The 24,851-nt window shown below is 45.7% G+C and overlaps 1 protein-coding gene across 3 annotated transcripts; it reads right to left on the bottom strand.

Moving 5' to 3' along the window:
• Positions 1-7,223: 7,223 nt before the first annotated feature.
• On the bottom strand, positions 7,224-14,575 carry ISLR2 (immunoglobulin superfamily containing leucine rich repeat 2). 3 transcript variants are annotated; one of them, XM_030545601.1, is made up of 3 exons: positions 13,639-14,575; positions 12,335-12,425; positions 7,224-10,491 (listed from the first exon to the last, which is right to left on the bottom strand). In XM_030545601.1, exon 3 carries the CDS (start codon positions 10,476-10,478, stop codon positions 8,436-8,438), a length of 2,043 nt encoding a protein of 680 aa, XP_030401461.1. In that variant the 5' UTR covers positions 10,479-10,491; positions 12,335-12,425; positions 13,639-14,575; the 3' UTR covers positions 7,224-8,435. The 3 variants fall into 3 exon arrangements, with proteins under 3 accessions (XP_030401461.1, XP_030401460.1, XP_030401462.1); XM_030545600.1 differs by lacking the exons at positions 12,335-12,425; positions 13,639-14,575 and adding an exon at positions 11,657-12,031; XM_030545602.1 differs by lacking the exons at positions 12,335-12,425; positions 13,639-14,575 and adding an exon at positions 11,474-11,581.
• Positions 14,576-24,851: the final 10,276 nt, after the last annotated feature.

Raw genomic sequence — 24,851 nt, 5'->3', positions numbered from 1 at the left:
TAGCCTGTGCTTATTGAGGGCCTCAAAAGAGTGGGTGGGAACCTGACCCTCTCCACTGTTTAAAGACAGAGCTGATTAGGCTCCATAGATAGTCTTTTGCTCTGTTAAGTGACCTCTTCAGCTGAAATCACTGATAATCAGGTCTAAGTGCTTTGTCCTGCTGTGGGGACAGTGTTTCTGTGGAAGAGACCCCCCAGATTGCACTAGCAGCGAGGTTCCCCCTCTGAGAGCTCAGCTGAAATCAGTGAGAGCTGGGTGGAACCTCAAGAGACCAACTCACAGAGATCACAGTTGCAGGTGGCAGCAGAAGGTGACTGCACAGGGCCATTGGCAACAGAGTGGTAGAGTGAACGGTGGCCGGAGCAAACACTGAGCAGCTGGAGGAACGAGCAAGATGCCTTTTTGCCCCCCACCTGGGAGGTGTACTCACGTGAAAGCACCTCTGACCAAGGACAACCCCGAGGAGTGGGGTGCAGCGGAGAGAAAAGTGAGGGGCACGTTACAGAGACATTTGTTTGTTGGACTATATTTTAGTGACTTTGCTCCAGAATGCTAGATTTGTGACTGAGAATGGAAACTTACATAAATATGTTTCCTAGTAGGCCAATATTTTTTAAAATCCATTATTTGCCAAGGTTGTTATCTCACATTGTTGCTATCTTGAGAGTTCATTATGTTAGGCAGTTTCTGTACTAAACATTTTTATTATTATAATTAATTTTTACATAAGAATGGTCATAGTGGGTCAGACCAATGGTGCATATAGCCCAGTATCCTGTCTTCCGACAGTGGTCAAGGCCAGGTGCTTCAGAGGGAATGAACAGAACAGGTAATCATCAAGTGATCCATCCCCTGTTGCCCATTCCCAGCTTCTGGCAAACAGGCTAGGGACACTCTGAGCATGGTGTTGCATCCCTCCCCATCCTGGCTAATAGCCACTGATGGACCTATTCTCCAGGAATTTATCTAGTTCTTTTTTTAATCCTGTTATAATTTTGGTCTTCACAGCATCCCCTGGCAAAGAGTTCCACGGGTTGACTTTATGTTGTGTGAAGAAGTACTTCCTTTTTAAAAAAAAACAAACCTGCTGCCTATTAATTGCATTGGGTGACTGCTAGTTCTTGTGTTATGTGAACAATTAAATAACATTTCCTTATTCACTTTCTTCACACCACTCAAGATTTTATAGACATCCATCATATCGTCCCTTAGTCATCTCTTTTCTAAGCTGAAAATTCCCTGTCATTTTAATTTCTCCTCCTGTTTCATACCCCTAATCATTTTAGTTGCCCATCTCTGTACCTTTTCCATTTCCAAAATATCTTTTTTGGGATGGGGTGACCAGATCTGCATACAGTATTCAAGGTGTACATGTACCATGGATTTATCTAGAGGCAATATGATATTTTCTGTCTTATTATCTATCCCTTTCTTAAAAAAGCAAAGGTTTCAGAGTAGCAGCCATGTTAGTCTGCATATGCAAAAGAACAGGAGTACTTGTAGCACCTTAGAGACTAACAAATTTATCTGAGCACAAGCTTTCGTGGGCTACATCCGATGAAGTGGGCTGGAGCCCACGAAACTTATGCTTAAATAAATGTGTTAGTCTCTAAGGTGCCACAAGTACTCCTGTTCTTTTTAAACAAGCAAACAGAATGTTGGGAATCATTGACTACTGCTGCTTATTGAGTGGATGTTTTCAGAGAACTATACGCAATGACTCCAAGATCACTTCTTTAGTGTTAACAGCTAATTCAGACTCCTTCATTTTGTATGTATAGTTGAGATTGTTTTCCAATGTGCATTACTTTGCATTTATCAACATTGAATTTCATCTGCCATTTTTGTTGCCCAGTAACCCAGTTTTGTGAGATCCTTTTGTAATGCTTCGCAGTCTGCCTGGGACTTAACTATCTTGAATAGTTTTGTATCATCTGCAAATTTTGCCACCTCACTGTTTACCCATTTTTCCAGATCATTTATGAGTATATTGAACAGTAATGGTCCCAGTACCGGGATACCACTATTTATCTCTCTCCTTTCTGAAAACTGATAATTTATTCCTACCCTTTGTTTCCCATCTTTTAATGAGTTACTGATCCATGAGAGGACTTCCCTCTTATCCCATGATGGCTTACTTTTCAAAAGTCAATTTAAATTAAATATATATTTTTTTAATTTATATATTTTTAGAAATCTAGACCTGTTATGTGTTTTGATATAACTTACATTATCCATATGTTAAATTTGCATTATCATAACAAAATATTTACTTTATTCATTTCTCTTTTATATATCTCATCGGTCCTGACATGCCCCCCATAAATTCAAACACCCCCCTTAATTTCAATTCCTGGGAAAACCACTGACCTGTCTGCCCTTGGCATTGTGAGGGGAGGATAAACTACCGGGCAAAAGTGCAGCGGACTATTGCTTCCTCTCATCAATGAAACTCAACAAGCCATTTTATGGCTACTAATGCTGATATTGATCAGATCAGCACAGCTCAGGACAAACAATTGCAGTGCAGCAGACTAAACATACCACAGCATGTCGGTGCATCCAAATGATCATACTTTCCCAATGATTTGGCTCCATTGCTGAATGCTTGCGGGACTGATCCTTCTTCCACACTGGTGTAAATCAGGTCTGAGTCCATGGAGTTAGTATAGTTAAACCAGTGTAAATCCAAGCAGAATTAGGCCTTGGAAGGCTCAAAATAACACTGGAAATTCTTGTTGATGTCCTTTAGCCAGTACAATGATGTGAGCTCATCTCTCTGTGGGACTGTCTCAGAGACAGACCCTCAGCTCCTGTAAATTGGCTGCTATGCTGATTTACATATGCTAGGGATCTAGCCCTGAAAGTTTAGGGGCCTGATCCAAAGCCCACTGGAGCCAATGGAAAGATGCCCATTGATTTCAATGGGTTTTGGATCAAACCCTCCAGTTGTAAGCTGCCCATGCTCATGAAGAAATTAAGGAATTGGATGGTGCAGCTGAAATAGTCTAATAAATGGATGTCATCATCCCAAATTAGGATGGGATCTAGTAATTTAGAGTCTAATTCTGCTGTCACTTACACCTGGTACAATTTGGGAATAACTCCACTGAACTCAGTGGAGAGCCCAGAGGAGAGTCACACCCCCAATGTAGCAGATGGCTCCAAGTAGCCACTGCAGTTCACATGTTATCCAGCACAGAAACAATCTCTTCCAATTGTTCTGCAATGGGGAAGATCCTCCCCTGATGTAGCTCAGCTATGAAGTCAGTGGAGCTACTGTGATTTGTTCCAGCTGAGGATTTGACCCCCAACCTGTAACAATATCTTGTAGCATTCTTCCCCCACAGCAAATTCCTTGCTAAGTTCCTTTCAGGAGATTTCCTTCCTCTTTTTCTTGCCTTCTCCTAGCCACTGCAGGTCAGATTCCAGACTACATTTGAAAACAGCCCCCTGTTGTCCTTGGCATTGATTTTTGTCATCCTTCAGCAGCAGGTGAATTACCTTTTTGCAAACAGGACAGCTAGGTTCCTGTTTCCTGCATCCATTCAGCTTCTAGCCAAGGCCTTGGATTAGCAAAATGCTTTAGCCTGTGTTTAAATCTAAGCACAGGAAGGGCCCCTGACTTGTGTGGAGCCATTAATGAGCTCAGAGTTAAACCTGTCCTTTGTGGAGCCAGGGGTCATGTCATCATTGCAGAGGCTGTATCATGATTTTTTTAAAAATCTTCAATCACACTTTATATTAAATTTCCATTGATGATGAATTTATCACTGATTCAGAGATGTCATACGCATGTCACAGATAAGAGTATATATGTTGCAGAAGGTTATGAGCACATCAGTGGAAGGTGCTATAGATGGGTATAAGCAACATGCAGGTCTTTATAACAATTTATAACCATTGACTATTAAAACATCTATTAATAATTTAGTAACACTTTATAAACTATTTATAAACAGAGACAGTATAAGTGTGGCTAAATTACCTATGCAATTTGATGATTGCAATAATGATTTTGTATGATCTAAAACTCCATCTTCTGTCATAGCCTTTCTGACCTCTCCCTACTTTTTCCCTCTCCAAATGCTAATTAATACCCTCCAGAAGGGAAAAGTCCCAGTGTAATCCAGCACCAATGTTTTTCTCATCATAACTAGATTCCCTGTAGAAACATTAGGGGAAAAATCTATTGCTCCATAATTAATTGGATGCAGAAATGATTGTACTTCCTTATTCTTTGTATGTTTTAAGGCATAAAACTTAATTAAAATGTATTCACAAAAGGGGATTGATCTATACTGGGAATTCTGAATCCCTAATATCTTTTGAAGTAGCCACATCCTAATAGCTGAAAGCAGAGAAAATATTTGGGGCTAATTTCTGGTCTGTTACACTGGTGTAAATCAGGATTAACTCCAGTGATTTTAATGAATTTACGGTAGAGTCATTCTGAAGATCAGAGTCTGGACCATATTATTCTCCATTTTAAAGAGATTTAATCCATCCATTCTTTTGTCTTGACTATGTCTTTTATTTTTATAGTCCAGGTTTGATTTCTTTCAATACAGCAGTCTAGAAAAACTTAATGTTGACAAAGGCTGAAATTTCAAAAAAAAAAATTGTACCTGTGCCTGACGGGTGGCAAATACAAGTTCCTGAAAATGGTTTGTTAACATGCTTTATTCACAGATTTTGGACTTGCTTAGTTATATGAAATATAGACATTATTCTAACATATGAATATAGAATAGTCTCTCTGTCCTCTGTGTGTACAAATATATATACACACAAACACATGCATTCTGAGATTCACAGGATTCACAGATTGTGAGTGTGTGTGATATTTCTCTCTCCTCCTCTGCCTTTTTTTTAAATCCTGGGGTCTGTGCTATACAGGAGGTCAGACTACATGACCACAATTATCCTTTCTCGCTTTAAAATCTGTGGATCCTTTCAGTCTATGAATGCAAGTATGTTTACGGGCAGATATCTATGTGTGTATGTACATGCCTACCCATTAACACACACACAAGCATTAATATATATGTAAGCACACAATCTTTGATATATATACCTATGTGCAAAAGCAAACGCTGGCTAGCTCTAGTCTAGATGATAAAGGCAATTGAAAAAAAACACAACACTGATCTTAGTGTAATTGTTGGATAAAACCATTCGGGTGGGGAAGGTGATTGCAAACACCTCGGTGGGGATGTTAGGCGTTGCTAGCTCTGAAATCGCCTCGTTTTACATGGAGACTAGTTGCTGTCCTTCGTTCTTACAGGTTGTGCTGCTTTCCTACCCGCCTTCTGGTGAAATCGACATGGGCAGAGGGCTCCTTATGGTTGTCCCTGGGGTTGGTAGCGCTTCTAAACTGTGGGATTCCGGGATGCCCAACAGTGCCAATGGGGTTAGAGACTCGTGGTTTGGAACAGAGCCTGGCGTTCAGGAATACACCCTGCGAGAGGTACGCACTGGGAGGGTGCGTCTGCCTCAGCGGAAACGCCAGGGGAAAGCTCCAGTCCTGTCCCAGGAAGGGCGGGGATGGTCTAGTTCTGTGCTGGGGCGCTGGTGGCTGTTTTAGGAGTCGGAGTAAGCCCACTACTTCCTGAAGATCAGCGGGCCAGGGGTACAGGAAGCTGAAATCTTTACATCGGGGCTCAAATAAAACAGACGGACCAACTCTCCCCACCCCCACCCCACACCGCACACAGGAGTGCACGGTTCCTTGGGCTTACATAGAATATTAAATACACACTCAGTATATGCATGTTTGCAAAGTATGTTACAGCGGACCTATGCTTCTATATACGATATATTGTGAACGTGCGTGTCTAAATAATCGTAGCTGCACTCGAAGTATGTGCGTTGACCTACATACGTAAAATGTGAGTACACATAATGTGGGTGTGTAGGTCTACAAACACATTCAAATATAAACAGTTATCTTTATTTACAAAGTAATTGTGTGCATGTCTGCGCACGCCCACCTAGAGTACATACTTTTAATTACATAAGCAAAATGTGTGTATAAATAATCTGTGTATGTGTTCAGACACCCAAAGTACATTTACCTGTATTCACTGTGTGTGTGTGTCTATATCTACACACACAGAGTATATACATCTATCTACACGAACAAAACACCTATATAAATAATTTGTGTATATATCCACACACAACGTACACACATTTACCTTTATTCACAAAGCTGATGTGTCAGGGTGTAGATGCATGTGTGTCTATATCTGCACACACACGGAGTATATGTATTATCTACACGAGCAAAACACACACACACACATATTATATATCTGCCTGTGTATATATCCACGCGGCGAAAGTACGGGCATTCACCTTATTTCATAAAATAGATGCATGGTTATAAATAATTGGGGTGTATATTTATCTACGCGCACACGCACAGAATATACACATATACCTACATAAACAACATTCATGTGTGTATTTGCACACACACAGTACATAGATCTTCATACGGATACTTTGGGGGCTGCACATCAGCAGTAAAGGGGCCATAGTTAAATATTACCCTGGCCTGTGTGTTGGAGTCAGTCAGTCTCTCCCCCGCCCCCCCCGCAAGCACCTACCTTATTTGAACATACGCGAAGCTGGTGGTGGCCAGTCTAGTTTTATTCTTGTTCCATCCATGTGACAACTTTCTCAGTGCTTTCCCTGCACCGTAGCGAATTTATTGTTGGGATAGGGGTTAGGGTTATTTCATTCCGAGTTTTTTTGTGTCTCAGGTTTTTTTAAAATTACTTCGCGAAACAAAGCAAAACGTTATTGGCGAGCAAAACAACTCTCCAAATGTCCCTGTGCTCGTAAAGGTAAACACAGACAAAAGGTACCTGTGAAATAAAGCAGGCTGTCGCTTTGTAATTCAGAAACCTGGGTAACTAATTCTAGAATTCCCTGAAACGGCCACCTCTAACGACGACCCCAAATTCTTTAAAGAGAAAGAAAATGGTACAAAAACAAACAAAACCACGAGGGGAAAAAAATCCCTTCGGAGAAATTAGAATGATCACAACCACAATTTTAAAAATAACTGCATCTGAAAAATAAAATTCCAGTTTAAGACAAAGGAGAATATTGTAGGGGAAATAATTATACTACAGCTTTTTAAGTTAAACTGAAATATGGATTTGATTTTCCATTAATCTACCCCTATCCCCCCATAAATAATGGGCAAAAAGTCCATTTTAAATCTGTTTTATTGACTCTTCACATACAGAAGCGCTTAGAAAAGGTTATGGTTCCGTTTGTTTTCAAGGTTGCTTTTGAAAGTATTTAACAATCAATTAACAATCTTCCTCCGCCTTGGGGACAGTTGTGCTGATTCATTTTGATTTTTGGTCTTTTTTTAATACAGAGGCAAAAAATAACCCACAAATGCACCTGCTGCATATACATTTCAGATTTTTTTCAGTTCCACGACAAAAGTTACCTATCATTTCCTGTTCCCTTTTAAACATCACAGACTCACATCAAGGGTACATACATTTCTCTGTAAGCACGCTACTCTACTCAATAAACATCTAGGAAATCTCAGTGAGTCACATGCCTCCCAGAAGGTCTGGGAAAAAGGGACAACAAAGATCAGAAGTGGTGGTATTTCCACACTCCCTTCTCTACCTCTAAAGAAATGAGAAGCACCCACAAGTTAAGAGAGGACCAAGTCACACACACACATCTTAAATTCTACAGCACGGTTCCATTAACACTGTCTAGGTACAGGTGAGCCGCTAGATAAGCTTGTGTATCTTTGATCGGAGGGTCAGGACTGGTGTGGGTTTCAGTTACCCACTCACCCATCCTCCCCATACACGGATTTATACCTCCCAGCGTGGGAAGGGCACAGCTGTTTGTATTGGCGTGGGAGGGCGATGGGAGCTGTCCAGCACAGAAACTTCCTGAAATTGACATCACTCACGCTTGAAATTGACAACTGGCCTTGATGAAATTAACTCAGGATATCTTCGAATTTTTTTATGTGAAAGAGGGGGAAATAGTCAATTCATTGTATTTTAATTGTAACAAACCAACATAGCTTTTAAAAAAGACCACAGCCTCGGTTTAGGATTAATATGTTGGGAGCAGATGGTTTTGTTTTGTTTTAAAACTTTGTATTTCAAATAGTGTGTTAAAAACTATTTAAAGGTCAATTCATTCCACCTATTTTGTTTAAAAAATCGACCCCACCCTGAAGTACTTAGTGAGGCCAGAAAAACGGGTTGGGATTTGAATTCTGTTGGGTTTCCTCCACGCTGGGCTGTTGGCAGAAGTGTCTTTAGAAGGATGTAGCTGATCAACCAGTGAATGGCTCAGGTCCCACCTCGAGTTTGTATCTTACTGTATTATACGATATACCGGTTGGGGCGGTGGCTGGGGGATGGCTAGGGGTCGGATCAGCGAGCTGGCTGCCTGTAGTTCCCATTGATCTCTTGGGAGATGTTCACAGCCTCGGCCCCCAGGGGCAGCCTGTCGCTGTATTCGGACCCCACCTCAAACTCCTCCGGGTTGGTTTTGGATTGGGACTCGGCGATGGACTCGGCCACCAGGCTCTCGTCTCGCTCCATCTCCATCTCCCTCTCCCCCTCCGCCTCCCGCTCCTCTTCACAATCCTCCGCCTCACTTGGGTTGTAATTCTTTTCCGACTCCAGGTAAGAGGCCCGCGGGTCGAAATCGGCCGCTATGTGCTTCTCCATCTGGTCTGGGTTCTGGGCTTTCATGATGAGTTTGTAGGTTTTGCCCTGATACTTGGCGAGCAGGTGGCAGCAGGTGGCCCCCAGCAGGGGGACGGTGGCCAGGGCCAGCAGGAAGATGCTGACCACCACGATGATGATGAGGGAGGGGATCTCCTTCTTGGTGGTGAAGACCACTTGCACCTGGCAGTCTTCCCCCAGGTAGGTCAGGCAGACTGAGTAGTTGGTGCCTGGGGTCAAGCCCTGGAACCAGTAGGAGTTCACTCCTTCCTCGATCCTGGACCACTGCACCATGGAGTGGCCCTGGCCGCTCTCTGCGCACAGGTAGAGCGCCCGCAGGTGGCCTTTTTCCGGCTGGCCGTAGAAGGGGGTGAGCTGCACCTTGGCTTCCTTCTCCGACACGTCCAGCGCGATGACGCCCAAGTCGAAGGTGTGCTGCTTCAGCTGGCCGCTCTGGTTGAAGGCATGGTTGGAGACGTACTGGGTGTCCGCGCTGGAGCCGCAATTCTTCTCGAAGGGGGGCCGCTTGGCGGGGACCTGCTCCAGGCCCGGCGAGTGGGAGCTGTGCCAGGTGGGGCTGAGGGGTTTGGGCCTCTCATCGGGGCTGAGGACGCTGTTCTTGGAGCCCTTGGGGCCCTGCTTCCTCTCGCCCGGCTGCGCTTTGCCGGCCAGGGGATCTTCCATGGGGTGGGCGGGGTATTTCTGGGCACCAGCCACAGCCACGTTGACCGAGGTCTGGTTGCTGCCCAGCTCGTTGGTGGCCAGGCAGGTGTAGGTCCCTTCCTCACGCTTGCTCAGGTGGGGGATGACTAGAGTGCCGTTCCCGTAGACCAGGAAGCGCCCTGCGCCCTGCTTGGAGCTGTCAGACGGTAGCTCGTTCCCAGCCCTCTCCACGCTGGGCCCCTTTATCTCCAGGTCTTGGCTGGCGGTCTGCACCTTCCAGCTGACCTCCGGCTGGGGGCTGCCCCTGACGCTGCAGTGCAGCAGGAGCGTGAAGCCGTCATAGAGCTCGGTGTTGTCCAGGTTGGGGTGGTAGGTCAGTTGCACGGAGGGAGGCGCGCACTCCAGATCAGGGATCCTCCCCAGGGGAACGCCTCGGAGGCTGTCCGGGGCTGCACAGCTGATGGAGTTCCTCTCGGGGATGGAGATCTGGGTGTTCTCAGCCCAGCTCTTCAGCCACAGGAGCCCGCAGGTGCAGTTGAAGGGGTTGTTGTAGATCTGCAGGTGAGACAGGGAAGTCAGAGAATCGAAAGTGCCCTCGGCGATGGTGGTGAACTTGTTGTTGTTGATGCGCAGGGATCTCAGGTCTTTCAGGGTGTGGAAGGCCTCCCACGGCAGCTTCACCATGTGGTTGTTGTTCATCTTGAGTAACTGCAGGGCACTGAGGTTGTACAGATCCCCCCAGGGGAAGTCTATGATCTGGTTGTAGCTGATGTCCAGGTTCTTCAGCTGCACCAGGATGGCGAAGGTGCCCTCCTCAATGGCGCTGATCTCGTTGTGAGCCAGCCATAGCGAGGTGACCTGGGTGACCTCCACGAAGGAGCTCTTCTGCAAGGAGATGATCTTGTTGGCAGACAGGCTGAGGGTGGTCACATTGGAGGGCAGACCCACTGGGACCGCCTGCAGATCTTTGTAAGCGCAGTCTGCCAACTGATGGGCGTATTTGTCCACACAGGAGCAGGGCTCCGGGCAGCCTTGGCTCACCCCCAGGAAAGCTGCGATCCACAGCCAGAGCAACGGGTCCATCTTCCTCCTGCAGCTAGAGAGAGAGACAGGCACGATTACCCCACCCGCTCCTAGCCTCGGAGACACAACTGCGCTCTCTGGCTTGGGAGCAGCCTGGTCCCTCCGCTTTCCCCTTAACCCAGGGAGAAAAGGAAGCAGCGCTCTGCTCCCGACGGAAAACCCAAGGTAGCGATAGCTCCATGCTCAGGGGACAGCGCGCTGCACAAGCGGACCCCCGGACATGTGTGATGCGCAAGATAACATCAGCTTAAGCACTAACACACCCAATCCAGAGCTAAGAGCCAACAAATCATTGTTTCAATTCGTTTTCTTTCTGCCTATTTCTCTGTTCTTTCATCGGATCTCATGCCGTTTGGAAGTTGCATGGAACCACGTTTCCGGCACACCCGAAACTCAGACAGCTCTGTGCAGTTTTTAAATTGCGTTAGAAATATTCACGATCCAGCTTTTCCCTTTAAAAGCCCCGGCATCCCTTTCTTAGACTTTCCTGTTGAATTGGTCCTGAAGCTGCGTGGCACTGAATACCATGAGAAAGCTCCCAGGAGAAGAAATACATTCTCCAAAAAGCGCTGTCTTAGACTGATAACAGAACAATTGATAAAGCAACTATTATAAACTTTGACAATAAAAAGCATGCTGCCCACAAAAACATGAATAAGGAAAGATCCTTATCTATCTAAAACCTCCTATGTAAAACGACGCTCAGATTTATCCTAATAACCTATAGTTTCTCCACTGTTAATTTCCCCTATTTAGGAAAGGCTGCGGATCAGAAAGCTAGGGAATCATTAGCATTTCTGCCATGTACCCCTGCTGCTTCCCTGCTTCAGATGCGAAGACAAACACCCCAGCTAGAAACAGACAGATCTAACATTTGGGGCTAAACTCGGGCCCCACTGGAGCACATGGCACAACTCCCATTGACTGCAAGGGAAAAAGGATCCATAGCATCAGAAGAGATCATTTTCTTTTTCCTCCAGCAAAGCTGTTTGTACCTGCGGTCCCTTCTTTGAAATATATACTGCTAGTCCATCCTGCCCTGCCTTTACAACCATGCCACGCGTGGCACACAAAAGCTACCACAATCTGCAGAACTGCAGGCAGCTCCCAAAGCCAAAAAGGAAAGGGATCTCCTCCAGCTAACGTCCTACGCGCAGGTGAAGTTTGCCCAGCCTTACCTGCTCAGCTTGGGATCTGGAGTGCAGATCTATGGGGGCAGCTTCCAGGAAAGCACCCAGCTGCAGAAGCCAGACTGAACTCCAGGCATTTAGTTGGGAAGTACAGGGAGCCCCAGAGATGGGTGGACAGCTGTGGATCTGTTGCTCCTGGTGGTGGCTGGCTTTAATTTTGCAATCGCAGAGGCAACACACATTTTTTGAGCTTTGAGCTGCCCAGGCTGCGAGTCCCACTGTCCTGATGATTGATCCCCTCCTCGGCCCCCTCCCTTTTTAAAATTGCTGCTGGGTTGGAGAGTCAGTGCGCGCTCCCGATGCGGCAGGGAGCGCGCCTAGCCTCTCCCACCTCCTGCATATTCTGAGTGTGTTAAAGCTGTAGGGATTCCCACCAAACCCAATGCAATATTTATCATGTCAATATGTTTCCCCGTCCATGTGCCATCTTTCAACTCTCCGCCCTCCTCCCCCACATTCCATGTTTAGTGAATCTATTTGTTGTGCACTAATTGAATGCAAATAGCTTCTAAGCACTTCAGTGTGGAGAGAAACAAAGGAGGAGGCTGGACTAGATTATCTGAGACGAATTTGCTGTTTTGAATGGCTTAAACTCTTTTAAAAGGAAAATAAACATGCAGATGATTTGATGCAGCCTCAGTGAGAACCGATCGTGATCAACCTCACCTCCACGCATGTTTGCATAAAGTCTTTTAGCTCCATCTCTCTCGACCTGCTTCTGCTAGTCCTTTCCGCCCAGAGCTCGTTAGGTTTTGAACTATATTAAACAAAATAAATAATTGATTTTATTTGCAGAATTGCCCCTCCTTCAAGTAATTCTGGAGATAGCGGCAGCACCTGAACGCAAGAAGGAAATGATGCTACCGCTGCTGAGCTGTTTTTTAATTCAATGAGGCAAGAGGGGAAACAATAAAACTATTGTTAAGTTTTAACCATTCAACATGTACACAAATGGATGTTTGAAAAAATTTAACCCCAAAATCATTTAAAATGATCACCATTGTATATATGTAATCAAAGAGTTATAAACTCTCAGATCTATTGTGTTAAGGGAGAAATGACCTGATGAAGGAAAACTCACATGCAGGAAGAAATATGCATTTTGGTGTACAGTACGTCCATATAATGTTACTATATAGTAATAGGTATCGATTCCTTTCACTTGTGGGTATATATTCTTAACTACATCTGTGTACAAATACATCCATCCATCAAACATGGATGTGTACACGTAAACCCACTATAATATTATATACATTCACTTATGAATATATACAGTACATTCATTACATGTTTGTACATCCATATACATAAACATTATACACACACACACACACATATATATATATTGATACATTTTGCACACACACACACACTTACGTGCAGGGAATATAAACACATTATATACAGAATATATGCGACATGTGTCTACATATTCAACCCCACACACGTTTGGGTGTGGCGGGACCCTCTGTGAATGAATAAGGGTTTATCCAATTTTGCCGGGTGTCTCTAATAAGATCAATACCTTCTATCATGCTCATACATATTTTAATGGCCAGCATTTAAATGAATGCCAAAAAGGGCGAGGGGGTATCTGAAAAGAACCTCTGAAAAGGGTCCTCTGCTTTGGAAGAAGCTTTTAAAATTAAATATTAACATCCACAGAGCACAGTGCTTTGTTAAACAAACAGCGTCCCCTGAAATTGTTCTAAAACTCATCTTTCTTTCTTTGCCTTATCTACACAGACATTTGCACTACTTTAGTTAAAGGGGTTTACTTAAACCAGTTTAATTAATCTGGCACAAATGCCTGTGTAGACCCTCTTAAATTGGTTATCTTGGTTTAGTTTAAACCTGTTTCTAATTGCAGTAAACTAAACCGAAATGAGCCTAGTTTAAACTGAAATAAGACCCACCATTCCACCTGGTCTTTTGCACTGGTTTAATAAAACCGATTAAAATCAGACCTTTAGTTAAACTGGTGTCACCCTGTGTAGGCAAATCCAAATTTTTGTCTTCCAGCTCTGATCCCACTTGGAGGGTCTGCTGTGCTCAGATGCTCAGAATAGTGTCCCAGCTCCTCAGGTTTATCTGCATGCAGCTCCTGGGGGAACAAATCAGCCTGTACAAAGGTGAACAGTATCTGGCGTGATGATGCAAATTGAACCGTATAAAGCCACTGCCGGGGACATCTGTCATTGGCTGGAGTTTGGGGAGAGCAGAGCAGAGGAGAGAGAGCTGCAGTGACCAGGGTGGGACTGGTGTCAGCTCGACAACAGTAAAATCATCTTTGGCAACATACAGCAAGTATTGGTGCTGGCGCGCTGCTGCCTTTCCGTGCAGATCTCGAAAGTCTGGTGAATCAAAATCCGTTATTATCTCCTGAGCAAGCCTGTAACTTTTGGAAAGAAGGTGAGCTCTTGCCCCGAGGGTTGTGCATGGTCCTGTGGTTATGGGAAGGTGCTGCATTAAGACGCAGAAGAGCTGGGCTCAATTCTTGGCTCTGCCACTGACTCCCTGTGTGACCTTGGGCAAGTCATTTAATTCCTGTTGACCTCAGTTTTCTCATCTGCACAATGAAGATACTAATTCTGTATTGCCTATTTAGACTATTTAGTCCACTCTGGAGGACTTCAGGGCGAGGGGGAGATGATGGATTCAACAGATTGCCCTGCCTGTAACTGGATCTGCCTTTTGCGATCTAATCTGGGGTGAGGCGGTAGAGAAGATGCAATAGACTGGAAAAGCAGGTGAAGAAAATTACTTTGCAGCAAAAAGACGAGTCTAATTATTTAATTGCCTCTGGGCTCCAAAGTCCTATTCTCCCCTAATAACTCAGGGAAATCTACACCTGCTTATGATGGGAGTCTAGCACTAACGTGGCTCCAGCCCGGACATTGGTTCCTTAACGGTGCAGTGCTTTCTTGTAGGAGAACTGCAGGTCGATTGGGATTAGAAAGGCAAAACTAGGGCTGATTTGTAGCTAGTTAGACCTGGATTGTTTTCAGTTCCTCTGGTGCTGATGACATCACTTTTTCTTTAACACTAAACAGCGAAATGCCTCCGTCTCTCAGCTGTTCCGCGGTGCCAGACAGACAGTTCCTAGCCCCCCGAGCTCTGTCAGCATTAAGGGACCTGCTATTTATTTTTGAAAACAGCTTAATAAAGGAAGCTCTCCGGGCTGTGTTACAAGCTTTTACAAACTGTCTCTTCTATTGCTGCTGCTTAAAGCAGCCTGTACCGAAGGAACCAGCAGACAGCTCCCGCCCGCCACAACACAAGCAATCGAGGAGTGAATCTCACCCTGACGGGCTGGTGGTTGAGCTGTCTCTCCGAGAGAGACTCCATAGCAGCTTGATGACATGATTGCCTTTGTTTTGTCTTAGACTGGTATCCAGGTGGGACGGAGGGGATGAAAGATTCCGCGTTACGATGCCTGGTTCTCGGGGATCACAGCCTTGTAACTGTGGCTGGGGGCGGGGGCGGTTTTCGGCTAACGAGTGACCTGTTTGAGCAGTAGTGCAACCCATCAATGGTTTGTGCCCAGCAGGGGCGGCTCTAGCTTTTTTGCCACCCCAGGCCCCTGGCAGCAGGGTCGGCTCCAGGCCCCAGCACGCCAAGCGCGTGCTTGGGGCGGCATGCCATGGGGGGCACTCCGCCAGTTGCTGGGAGGGCCCCAGTTGCCGGGAGGGCGGCAGGTGGCTCCAGTGGCACGTCTGCGGGAGGTCCACCAGAGCCGCAGGACCGGCGAGCGGCAGAGCGCCCCCCGTGGCGTGCCGCCATGCTTGGGGCGGCGAAATTGCTAGAGCTGGCCCTGCCTGGCAGGGACTGGCAGGGCGCATCCCGCAGCTTGCGGCCCCAGACACGTGCTGGTGCCCAGTGGTCAGGGCCCCATTTCACACCGGGAAACAGTGGCATTCATTAGTGTTAATGATCACATCCCATGATGCTAGAGACAGGACATTAAGGAAGCTGGCCCATGGCTCCAACCCACTCCAGCAATTCCACAAGTGTCTGCATTAAAACATGGCCCTGTCCTTCCAACTGCTGGTCTTGGTGCTGGGAGGGGCAAAGGTCCTGATCAAAAGCTCACTGAATCCAATGGTAGGTTTTTCACGAATGTCAGATGCTTGGGCTCCGTCCACAGTGGGTGAGGGAAGGAGGACAAAAGGCTGTGGAGAGGAAGAATGGCCTAGCAGATAAGGCTCTGTCCTGCTACTGAGGAGACTTAGCTTCCATTCCTGGCCTCCTCTCTCCTTCCTGTATCTCCTCCCAGATGTCCTCTACCTGTCATGGTCTTTATCTATTTTGACTGCAAGCTCTTTGGGGTCAGGGGCCATCTACTACTGGGTGTTTGTTGAGCACCAAGCACAATGGGTTCCCACTCTTGGCTGGCCCTTAGGTACCACCAGAATACCCATATTCTATACAAATAGGTACCTAGATGGATGAGGTGCATGGGGAGGTGGGATAGAAGATGACCAACACACAGATGTGTGGGCCGGTAGGGCAGTTGGGATTTAATATAGCCCCACTGTTAGACCTGCAATAGAGGCCAACCTACAGGGTGGGGAGCGAGCGGATACTGAACACAGTGTGGGTATATAATACTCTAAATGATCTTTATTGATTACAAAACACACTTTTTTCGTACACATTCACACCCCAAACATACTATACCAGAGCCCAAAGTCTGCTAGAGAAGATTATTGCATTTGGAACATGCCCTTGAATGGAAGGTGCAATGGAACTGGATGCAACACTTGATACCATAGAAAAAGTGTTTGAGAAATGCATACAGCTGTACAAGCCTGATGCTAGTAAAAAGCAAAGGGCAGTAGTATGGCTGTTGTGGCAAGCTGTAAAAAAGGAAATTGCATATAAGGGGGAAGTCTGTGCAGAGTTAAACATTACAAGAGCATTTTAAAACTTGCCAGAAAAATTTGTAAAGGGAAGTGAGGCAGGCACAGATAATCCAAACTCAGAACAAATGGGAAACAAAATAGGGAACTGGAGAAAAGAATAATGGATTGGGAAAAGATTAAAGCAGGCAAAGATAAATTAGACTATCAAGTCATAGGAATGAAACTGTTATTTCGAGATTTGACTAAGCATTTCTCACAGCTGGTGCCAGAAAACTATAACAGCAATCTACAAATTGCGGCTGAGTGTCAAAAAGAGAGAGATTTGGATTTGGATTCTAATGATATTTGATATGGAGTGGACCTGTGAGGGAGTCAAGAGAAAGGGGTAGAAATATGGCTGTTGCCTTTTATGCTTTTTGAATCTTTGGAGAATATATTTTCGGGGATATGGTTGGGTTTTTATTGTTTATTAATCAGATACCAGTAAACAAGACTGCACAAAGAATCATGGCAGACGAGTCCCAATATAGAAGGGAAGAAATAACTGAAGCCCCAGCTACTGTGGATCTAACAATCTGGTTGGAAGGAGTGCAAGTAAACGTAAGTGCACAACATCCAGAGTGTATGCTGTATGCTTTGCCTCTATTACAAGCATGGCAACAACAATGGGGAGACAGGACTATACAAAATAAGAGAGGTATAGGTAAATATATTGTAAATAGTATTGGAGCTGGAGTTTTAAACTCATTTGATATTGAGACTTTACAAGGGAAAATATCAGCTTTGGGTAAGATTTTGGGGGCTATACAGACATGTGACACACAATTTTGGTGCATTATCAGAACAAGGAATAAGAAGTGTGGACCTCCAGTTCAAACAAGCCCAAGCTTTGAAAACATCTCTAAATGTAAATCTGTTTGGTGTGTCTGAAATTGACAATAAAATTTTATTAGCAATACTGATGTGTACAGATACAAATCTATGGGATACAATGCATACAGAGAATGGTTAATCTGTTACATAATAGACAATGGTCTTTTTAATGGTTCAGAGATCCTCATATATGGAATCAATGAATTACAGGATGAAAAATTATATGGAATTTAATTGGGATCAAGCCACTCTGAGGGGAGAATGGAAAGGCAGAATGCTGTTATACAACACAGGGAAGCAAAGAAAAGCAGCAATGGCCTGGGTGTTGCCAAAAATTATTAACGCAGAGTTATGGCAAATAGAAATAAGTGAGACACACTTGATTCAAGAAGAAGAGGATTATAAATTAGTACAATTAACAAAACATTGTGAAGAGTGGGGAAGAAGCAAATAGGCATCCCTACAACTAACTTGTCCCTAGCGGGATGTCATATGAACCATTCAAGTGGACAATGTACCATGCAATATTTAGGCTCTAATGGCACAAGAGTGTTTGATTTAGGCAATGGGTGTATTTGTGTGGTAATCACTGAAAAAAAATGTATTTTGGGCAAGTATGACAGAAAAAGGCCCAACTGAATCATGTAAATGAAATGTAACAGAGGTCATTATTAATGGAATTATTTACTGAGGTCCTTTATTTTTTAAAAAGAAAATTGTTTGGGAACCAAAAGATGTGGATTGGTCCTTTGATTTGGGGATACATTGGGGAAAAATGGGAAAAACTGACTGAGGGAAGTGAAGAAAAATCAGGCAATATGCAAAAGATGTATCTAAATCTGCTCAGCTGGGAAAAATAAACATTTTGATCCACAATGGTCAAATATTAAAATTGGGGAAAGAAGAATAATTGGTAATTTTCTTATTGATATGATGTTTTAAAGGATGGTTTCCCAGTGTCACAGCTCTTCTAAATTTAATGCAACATCCTATTGTAATATTATTTGCATTAATGATTTTGTTAACTTTTATTATGCTATACTTATACTGCCGAATAAGAAAGCAAAAAGAAGTTTTGGAGTAAGTGATGCATAAAATTGAATTGTTTGCAAAATTATAACATGATACAATAATTAACAGCATAATCATGTATCGAGAGGGGGTAATGTTGGAATATATATATCCCAACACCACACCAATGAAGAACTGAATTCCACTCTAATTATCGATGCCTTCTCCTTTTGTGGCCCAATCCTGCAGTCCTTGCTCAGGCAAGACCCATTTTAGGAGTCCAAGGCAGTCTTGTCTATGTAAACCCATTTTAGGAGTCCAAGGCAGTCTTGGCTATGCAGGAGTTGCCCAGGCAGATGAGGTTACCAGATCTCCTCTGTGGAACTCCTGACCAAGACCCCACCTGTATTGCTTTGAGATGAAATTCACCCTTGTGTGGAAAGCCAGCACTAGACCCGGCATCTACTGCTAGCAGTACATATATTACTATGTACATCTTTTTATCAAGTACATTGGGCAAGGGCTTGGAAAGGTGACACCATGCTCTGCTGATTGGATCCTCAACAATTTTGCATGGGACTTTCTAGAGGATGAGCTCTGACCCAGATGAAAGTTACTGCAATTCATTGCCCCCTTTTCTATCTTCTACTAAGACTTAGTCCATCTTGTGACCAGAGACAAGGTGCTGAAATACTGATCAGTGTCTTTCAAGACATGTTCCGGTGACTGCGTGCATGGGGAGCGGTATCCTGATGCTAGAAACAGGTAATGGAAAAGACCTCTTGGACTATCCAAGTGCAGATATCAGGGTGATTTTTCCTGTTTCTCTAACCGATACTCTTATTTCCTTACTTCAGTTCAATACTGACCTATGGCAAAAGCGCCTCCTGGTGGATGGACTGTGCGATTGCTTCCATGTTTTCCTAGCTACATCTTCAGCTGAGTCTGGTATTTTATAGGAGAGGAAAGAAAATCCTGGATGCAATGAAACTATAAATATGAAAATGTGTGTACAAGCTGTCAACCCATACAGGAGGTCAAAGGGTGAATGTTTGCTGGCAGTGTGGTGTGGTGAACAGAACATTAGCCTGGGAGTCAGGAGATCTAGCTGCTATTCATGATTCTGCCATGGGGCTCACCTTGGGAATTCACATTACTACCCTCTGCCTCAGTTTCCCCATTTGTAAAATGAGACTCATGAGGCTCTGGTTTGGGCCATTTTATGAACTCCTGGGATGGAAAGCTCTGGAGAGGTGCCACGTGATAATTAAAGAGGCTGCACTGACAGCTTGTGGACCCTCCTACTGGAAACATGCCCTACAGTCACCTGCTGCCCCATCTCGGGGAGCACCCAAGAGTTCTCATCACGTGGAAGCTTTAGAAATGTGGTTAGACCAATGGTTCTCAATGCAGGGCCCATAGGCTGCTTGTGGCCCAATCATCACACAGCTGCAGCCCATGTGACATCCTGAGGGCTATATAAGTAATACATATATTGTGTGGATGTGGCCCACAATAGTAAATAGGTTGAAAAACACTGATTTTGATACAAACCAAGGGGAAGATGGACTATGGGCCAGATATCCAGCTGGTGTGAATGGTGCAGCTTTAATGAAATAAGCAGGCTAGAGCCCCAGCTGATGTAAATCACTGTGTCCCTGCTAGAGTCAATGAGCCAGAGCTGTAGTGGGTATAAATCAGCATAACTGTGAGGTGTGGCAGGGCTACAACCTGGGTCTGCTGAGTCTCCAGATGGGGCCTGCTTCCACACAGCCAGCTAAGGCCTTTAGGAGTAGAAACACTTGACAGATCATGAGCCACAGGCTGTGCCACCCACTTGGAGGAGAGGAAGGTGATCAGGAACAGTCTACATGGGTTCACCAAGGACAAGTCATGCCTGACCAACCTGATTGCCTTCTATGATGAGATAACTGGCTCTGTGGACGAGGGGAAAGCGGTGGACATGACATATCTTGACTTTAACAAAGCTTTTGATATGGTCTCCCACAGTACTCTTGCCAGAAAGTTAAAGAAATATGGATTGTATGAATGGATTATAAGTTGGATAGAAAGTTGGCTAGATCATTGGGCTCAATGGATAGTGAACAATGGCTTGATGTCTAGTTGGCAGCTGGTGCCAAGCGGAGTGCTCCAGGGGTCTGTCCTGGGACCGGTTTTGTTCAGCATCTTCATTAATGATCTGGATGATGGGATGGATTGCACCCTCAGCAAGTCTGTGGATGACACTAAGCTGGGGGGAGAGGTAGATAGGGTCCAGAGTGACCTAGATAAATTGGATTGGGCCAAATAAAATCTGATGAGGTTCAACAAGGGTAAGTGCAGTGTCCTCCACTTAGGATGGAAGAATCCTATGCACTGCTACAGGCTGAGGACCAACTGGCTAAGTGGCAGTTCTGCAGAAAAGGACCTGAGGATTACAGTGGATGAGAAGCTAGATATGAGTCAACAGTGTGCCCTTGTTGCCAAGAAGGCTAACAGCTTATTGGGCTGCATTAGTAGGAGCGTTGCCAACAATAATCAGAGGGAAGTGATTATTCCTCTTTATTCTGCACTGGTGAGGCCACCGCTGGAGTATTGCATTCAGTTTTGGCACCCCCACTACAGAAAGGATATGGACAAATTGGAGAGAGTCCAGCAGAGGGCAATGAAAATGATTAGGGGGATGGGACACATGACTTATGAGGAGAAGCTGAGGGAACTGGGCTTATTTAGTCTGAAGAAGAGACGAGTGAGGGGGGATTTGATAGCTGCTTTCAGCTACGTGAAGGGAGGTTCCAAAGAGGATGGGGCTCGGCTGTTCTCAGTGGTGGTAGATGACATAACAAGGAACAATGGTCTCAAGTTGCAGTGGGGGAGATCTAGGTTGGATATTAGGAAACACTATTTCCCTAGGAGGGTGATGAAGCACTGGAATGGGCTACCAAGGAAGGTGGTGGAATCTCCATCCTTAGAGGTTTTTAAGGCCTGGCTTGACAAAGCTCTGGCTGGGATTAGTTGGGGTTGGTCCTGCTTTGAGCAGGGGGTTGGACTAGATGACTTCCTAAGGTCTCTTCCAACCCTAATCTTCTATGATTCTATGAAGCTGAAAACACACACAACTAGCCTTTCAGGTACAACAATGAAGAAGCTAGATAGTGCTAATGGCCCATCAACAAAGACAATGGACCATGGAAGTGCTTAGGGCTGCTTCAGTCGGCCTATGGGCAATGGCTGCCATGACTCATTGGGAGTATGCAAGAGCTTGTGACCAGAGCACATGACACTGAACTCCATTTTGGTACCTGTACTTTTCCACAAACTGGGCTGGGAACAAAGGGGTTCCTACTTTATGGAAAAACCTATATAAGGTGGGAGTGACATAATGACTAGGACTCACTCCCCTCCAAAACAACACCTGGAAACACTGGAGGAACAAAGACTGAATTGGGGAAGAGGGTCCCAGGTTGGTTTGATGGCTAGCAAGTGGATGGAGAGTTTAGTGTTCCAAGGGGAATTCCAGTCAACAGCATTGCAGAGATTCCAGTCCATGCTACTTACATACAAGAATCACTAACCACACTAGAATTAGCATGTGAAGAAGTCACTGTCCTGTCCTGTGGCTTTAGTATCAAGGAGATCACAACCTGGCCAATTTGCTCATTGCACAAGTCTCGCTGGAGTCCAGCCCTGCCTCCTTCCCCACCCTAATGCCAATGGGGGCAGCCTACTCCAGATGGAGCTATGGGGCCCAACCCTGCCCCTACTGATGCCAGTGGCCCAGTCCTACTCCAGAACCAGCAGAATCAATAGTCACTGAAGAGTCTGGACAAAAACATTTCAGATCATGGATCGTTCACCAACATTTCATATTGACCGGTCACTGTTGATGATTCCTGCTGTAGGATTTGTCACCTAAACCACATGCTTTCATTTGCACTTGCTGAGTAGATAACTGAAACTAGGAAAATACCAAGTAAGGAACAGCCCTCTTTCTAGCACTGTTTTTCAAACAACAATCCATTAGAGTGGAAGTTCAGGGCCATCAGGATTCACAAGCACTTTCACAGACATCCAGCTGTTTTTTACATGCTCACAGTCAGCGAACCCAGCTTGGCTGTCAGGAGAGAAGGGGGAGCAGGAGCAGAGCTAGTTCCCTGGAGGGGAGGCAGTGGGAACCTGCTGGGGACCAGGAGCCTCTGGGGTGAGGTGGGAGCTGGTGCTCACCTAAGAGTAGACAGAAGAATCCTGCAGCAGGCCTTGCAGCAGGAAGGACGGAATGGGGCTGGGAGCTGGAACTCAGGCTGAGCTGAGGAACTGTTTTGGTGTTTTGTCTACATATGAAGAAGAAAGCTGGGCCTGGAAAGAGACTCTGGGTGCAACTGCACAGAAAACAGATCAGGTTGTGAACATTACCTCAGCATCTGGTTTGTGTGGGTTGGATTGGCACAGGAAAAGTTACTGAGCTTCCTGGTGCCACCAAGAAACTCCCTGGTAGATACCACCTATAGATCCCTCACTGCCTTGGCCTCATGGCTCTCTCACTTTATATATCTCTGGTGGGTCTCAAACCTCTTGATGCAAAAGCAGCAAAGAGTCCTGTGGCACCTTATAAACTAACAGACACATTGAAGCATGAGCTATCATGGGTGAATACATCTGTTAGTCTCCTGATGCAAAGGCACTCCTCACAGTCAGCCCCAAAATGCTCCCCCTTACCCACAATTGTCACAGACCAGGTCATTGCCTTTGACAGTTTTCTGGTAGGTGCTCAGCTTCGCCTGCAGATGGGCAAAGAGCAGGTTGTGCTGGTCTGGGATCCTGCTGACTTCTGGGATGGGAGCGCGGCAGATGGGGCACTGGACAATGGATTTGTTCACTTCTAGACAGTTGGCGCACAAGGTGTGAAGGCAGGATAGGAGCTTGGGATTTCTGGTTTTTTTTTCTGGCATCCCTGGTAGAGCAGGAAATGGAATTCTTCCTCCATCACCTTTGGGAAGGAGAGAGAGAGCATGGAGCTTCCCCTCACCTGCATTTTCCAGCCAACTCTACTAATGAGTTCAGCTCTAAGTGTAGGGTTGGTGATGCCTGGGAGGGACAAGAAGGGTCACATGCCCCTCCTCAGATGCCAGGGGGCACATTCAGTAGTGAAAGGGGCAGAACGTGGGGCAGCTGGCAGTTCCTCTGGCATGGCTGTACTGCCCCAGCCCTGCCCCCAGCCCTTCCACACAGCTGAGTCTCCTGGCTGGGGTCTGTACAGCCCTACCAGAGGACAGGGCTGGGGGTGGGGCTACGGGAGGTACTGGTACAGCTGCTCCGGAGGAGCTGCTGGTGTGGGGAGCCAGGCAGCTGCTCCGGCATGGCTGTACCAGTACGGCCCTCAGCCCCATCCTCCGGCGGGGTGTACAGACCCTAGACAGGTGACACAAATTGGTATCCTGAAATCACTATCCAGTGCAACAAGAGAATAGACCCCTCCTCCCCCAGGTAACATGGGATGGGGAGGGCATGGGGCAAGTGCGGGGGCCCTGGGCAGGGAGCAGGGTGGAGTCACGGGGGGCGGTCATGTGGGAAGGTCACGTGCCCCCTCTTTAGCTGGTGCCCCCCTTTAGTCCCTCCCATGAGTTGCCTATCCCACCAAAGTGCCCCCCAAAACAGAGAGAATAAATGGCAGTGACCTGCAGTGAGATCTATGAAGTAGGTGCTCTGGGCACCACTCAGAAGTATGATGTTAAACTGGTAGGAAGCTCTGACTGCGCTAACCATGGACTCAGACAGGAACAGCTCCACAGCTGACAGCAGCTCCTCAGGGCTAGGTTTCCTCCTGCTGCTGCTACTGGTGGTGGTGATGGTAGGAGCTGGTGGTTCTGCCTCATTCACTGTCACCACGCTATCTGCTGGGGACAAAGTTGTAGAGATGGGTTCGGGGGTGCCAGGCTGACTGGGATGAAGCTAGCTGTCAGCCCAGGAGTGGCAGGGATCCACAAGCCACTGTCCAGTAAAGCTCTGATGAGCAGTCAGAAAGGAGTCCCCTAGTCCTTCCTGTCCATCCATCCTCTATCGGTCACATGTATAGCATGCGAATTCCCATTGTATCGGGGTATTATATTAACCTGCTACAACATACAAACAGATGAGAGTAGTATTGTGAGTCCTGTTCTAAGAATTAGGATGATCCAGTGGTTAGGGTAATAGTCTGAGATTTAGGAGACCCAGCTTCAATCCCCTGCTCTGCCACAAGTTTCCTGTCTGAGCTTGGACAAGTCTCTTAACCCATCTGTGCCTCTGTATACTAGGGATAAAAGCACTGCCCAACCTCTGATGGGAGCTGTGCAGCTAAATACAATAGATTGTGAGGTGCCCATATACTAGGGCAAGGGTTTGAGAAGTACCTAAATAGACAGTCCTCATTTAATCTCTTCTTCCTGTCCTAG

This window comes from Gopherus evgoodei, unplaced genomic scaffold, assembly GCF_007399415.2.
Source record: "Gopherus evgoodei ecotype Sinaloan lineage unplaced genomic scaffold, rGopEvg1_v1.p scaffold_38_arrow_ctg1, whole genome shotgun sequence".
NCBI lineage: Eukaryota > Metazoa > Chordata > Testudines > Testudinidae > Gopherus > Gopherus evgoodei.
This window is presented reverse-complemented; position numbering and strand designations above follow the sequence as displayed.

What these genes read in the sequence shown, in the direction of transcription:
- ISLR2 (XM_030545601.1), bottom strand. Translation starts at nt 10,478, where the DNA reads ATGGACCCGTTGCTCTGGCTGTGGATCGCAGCTTTCCTGGGGGTGAGC.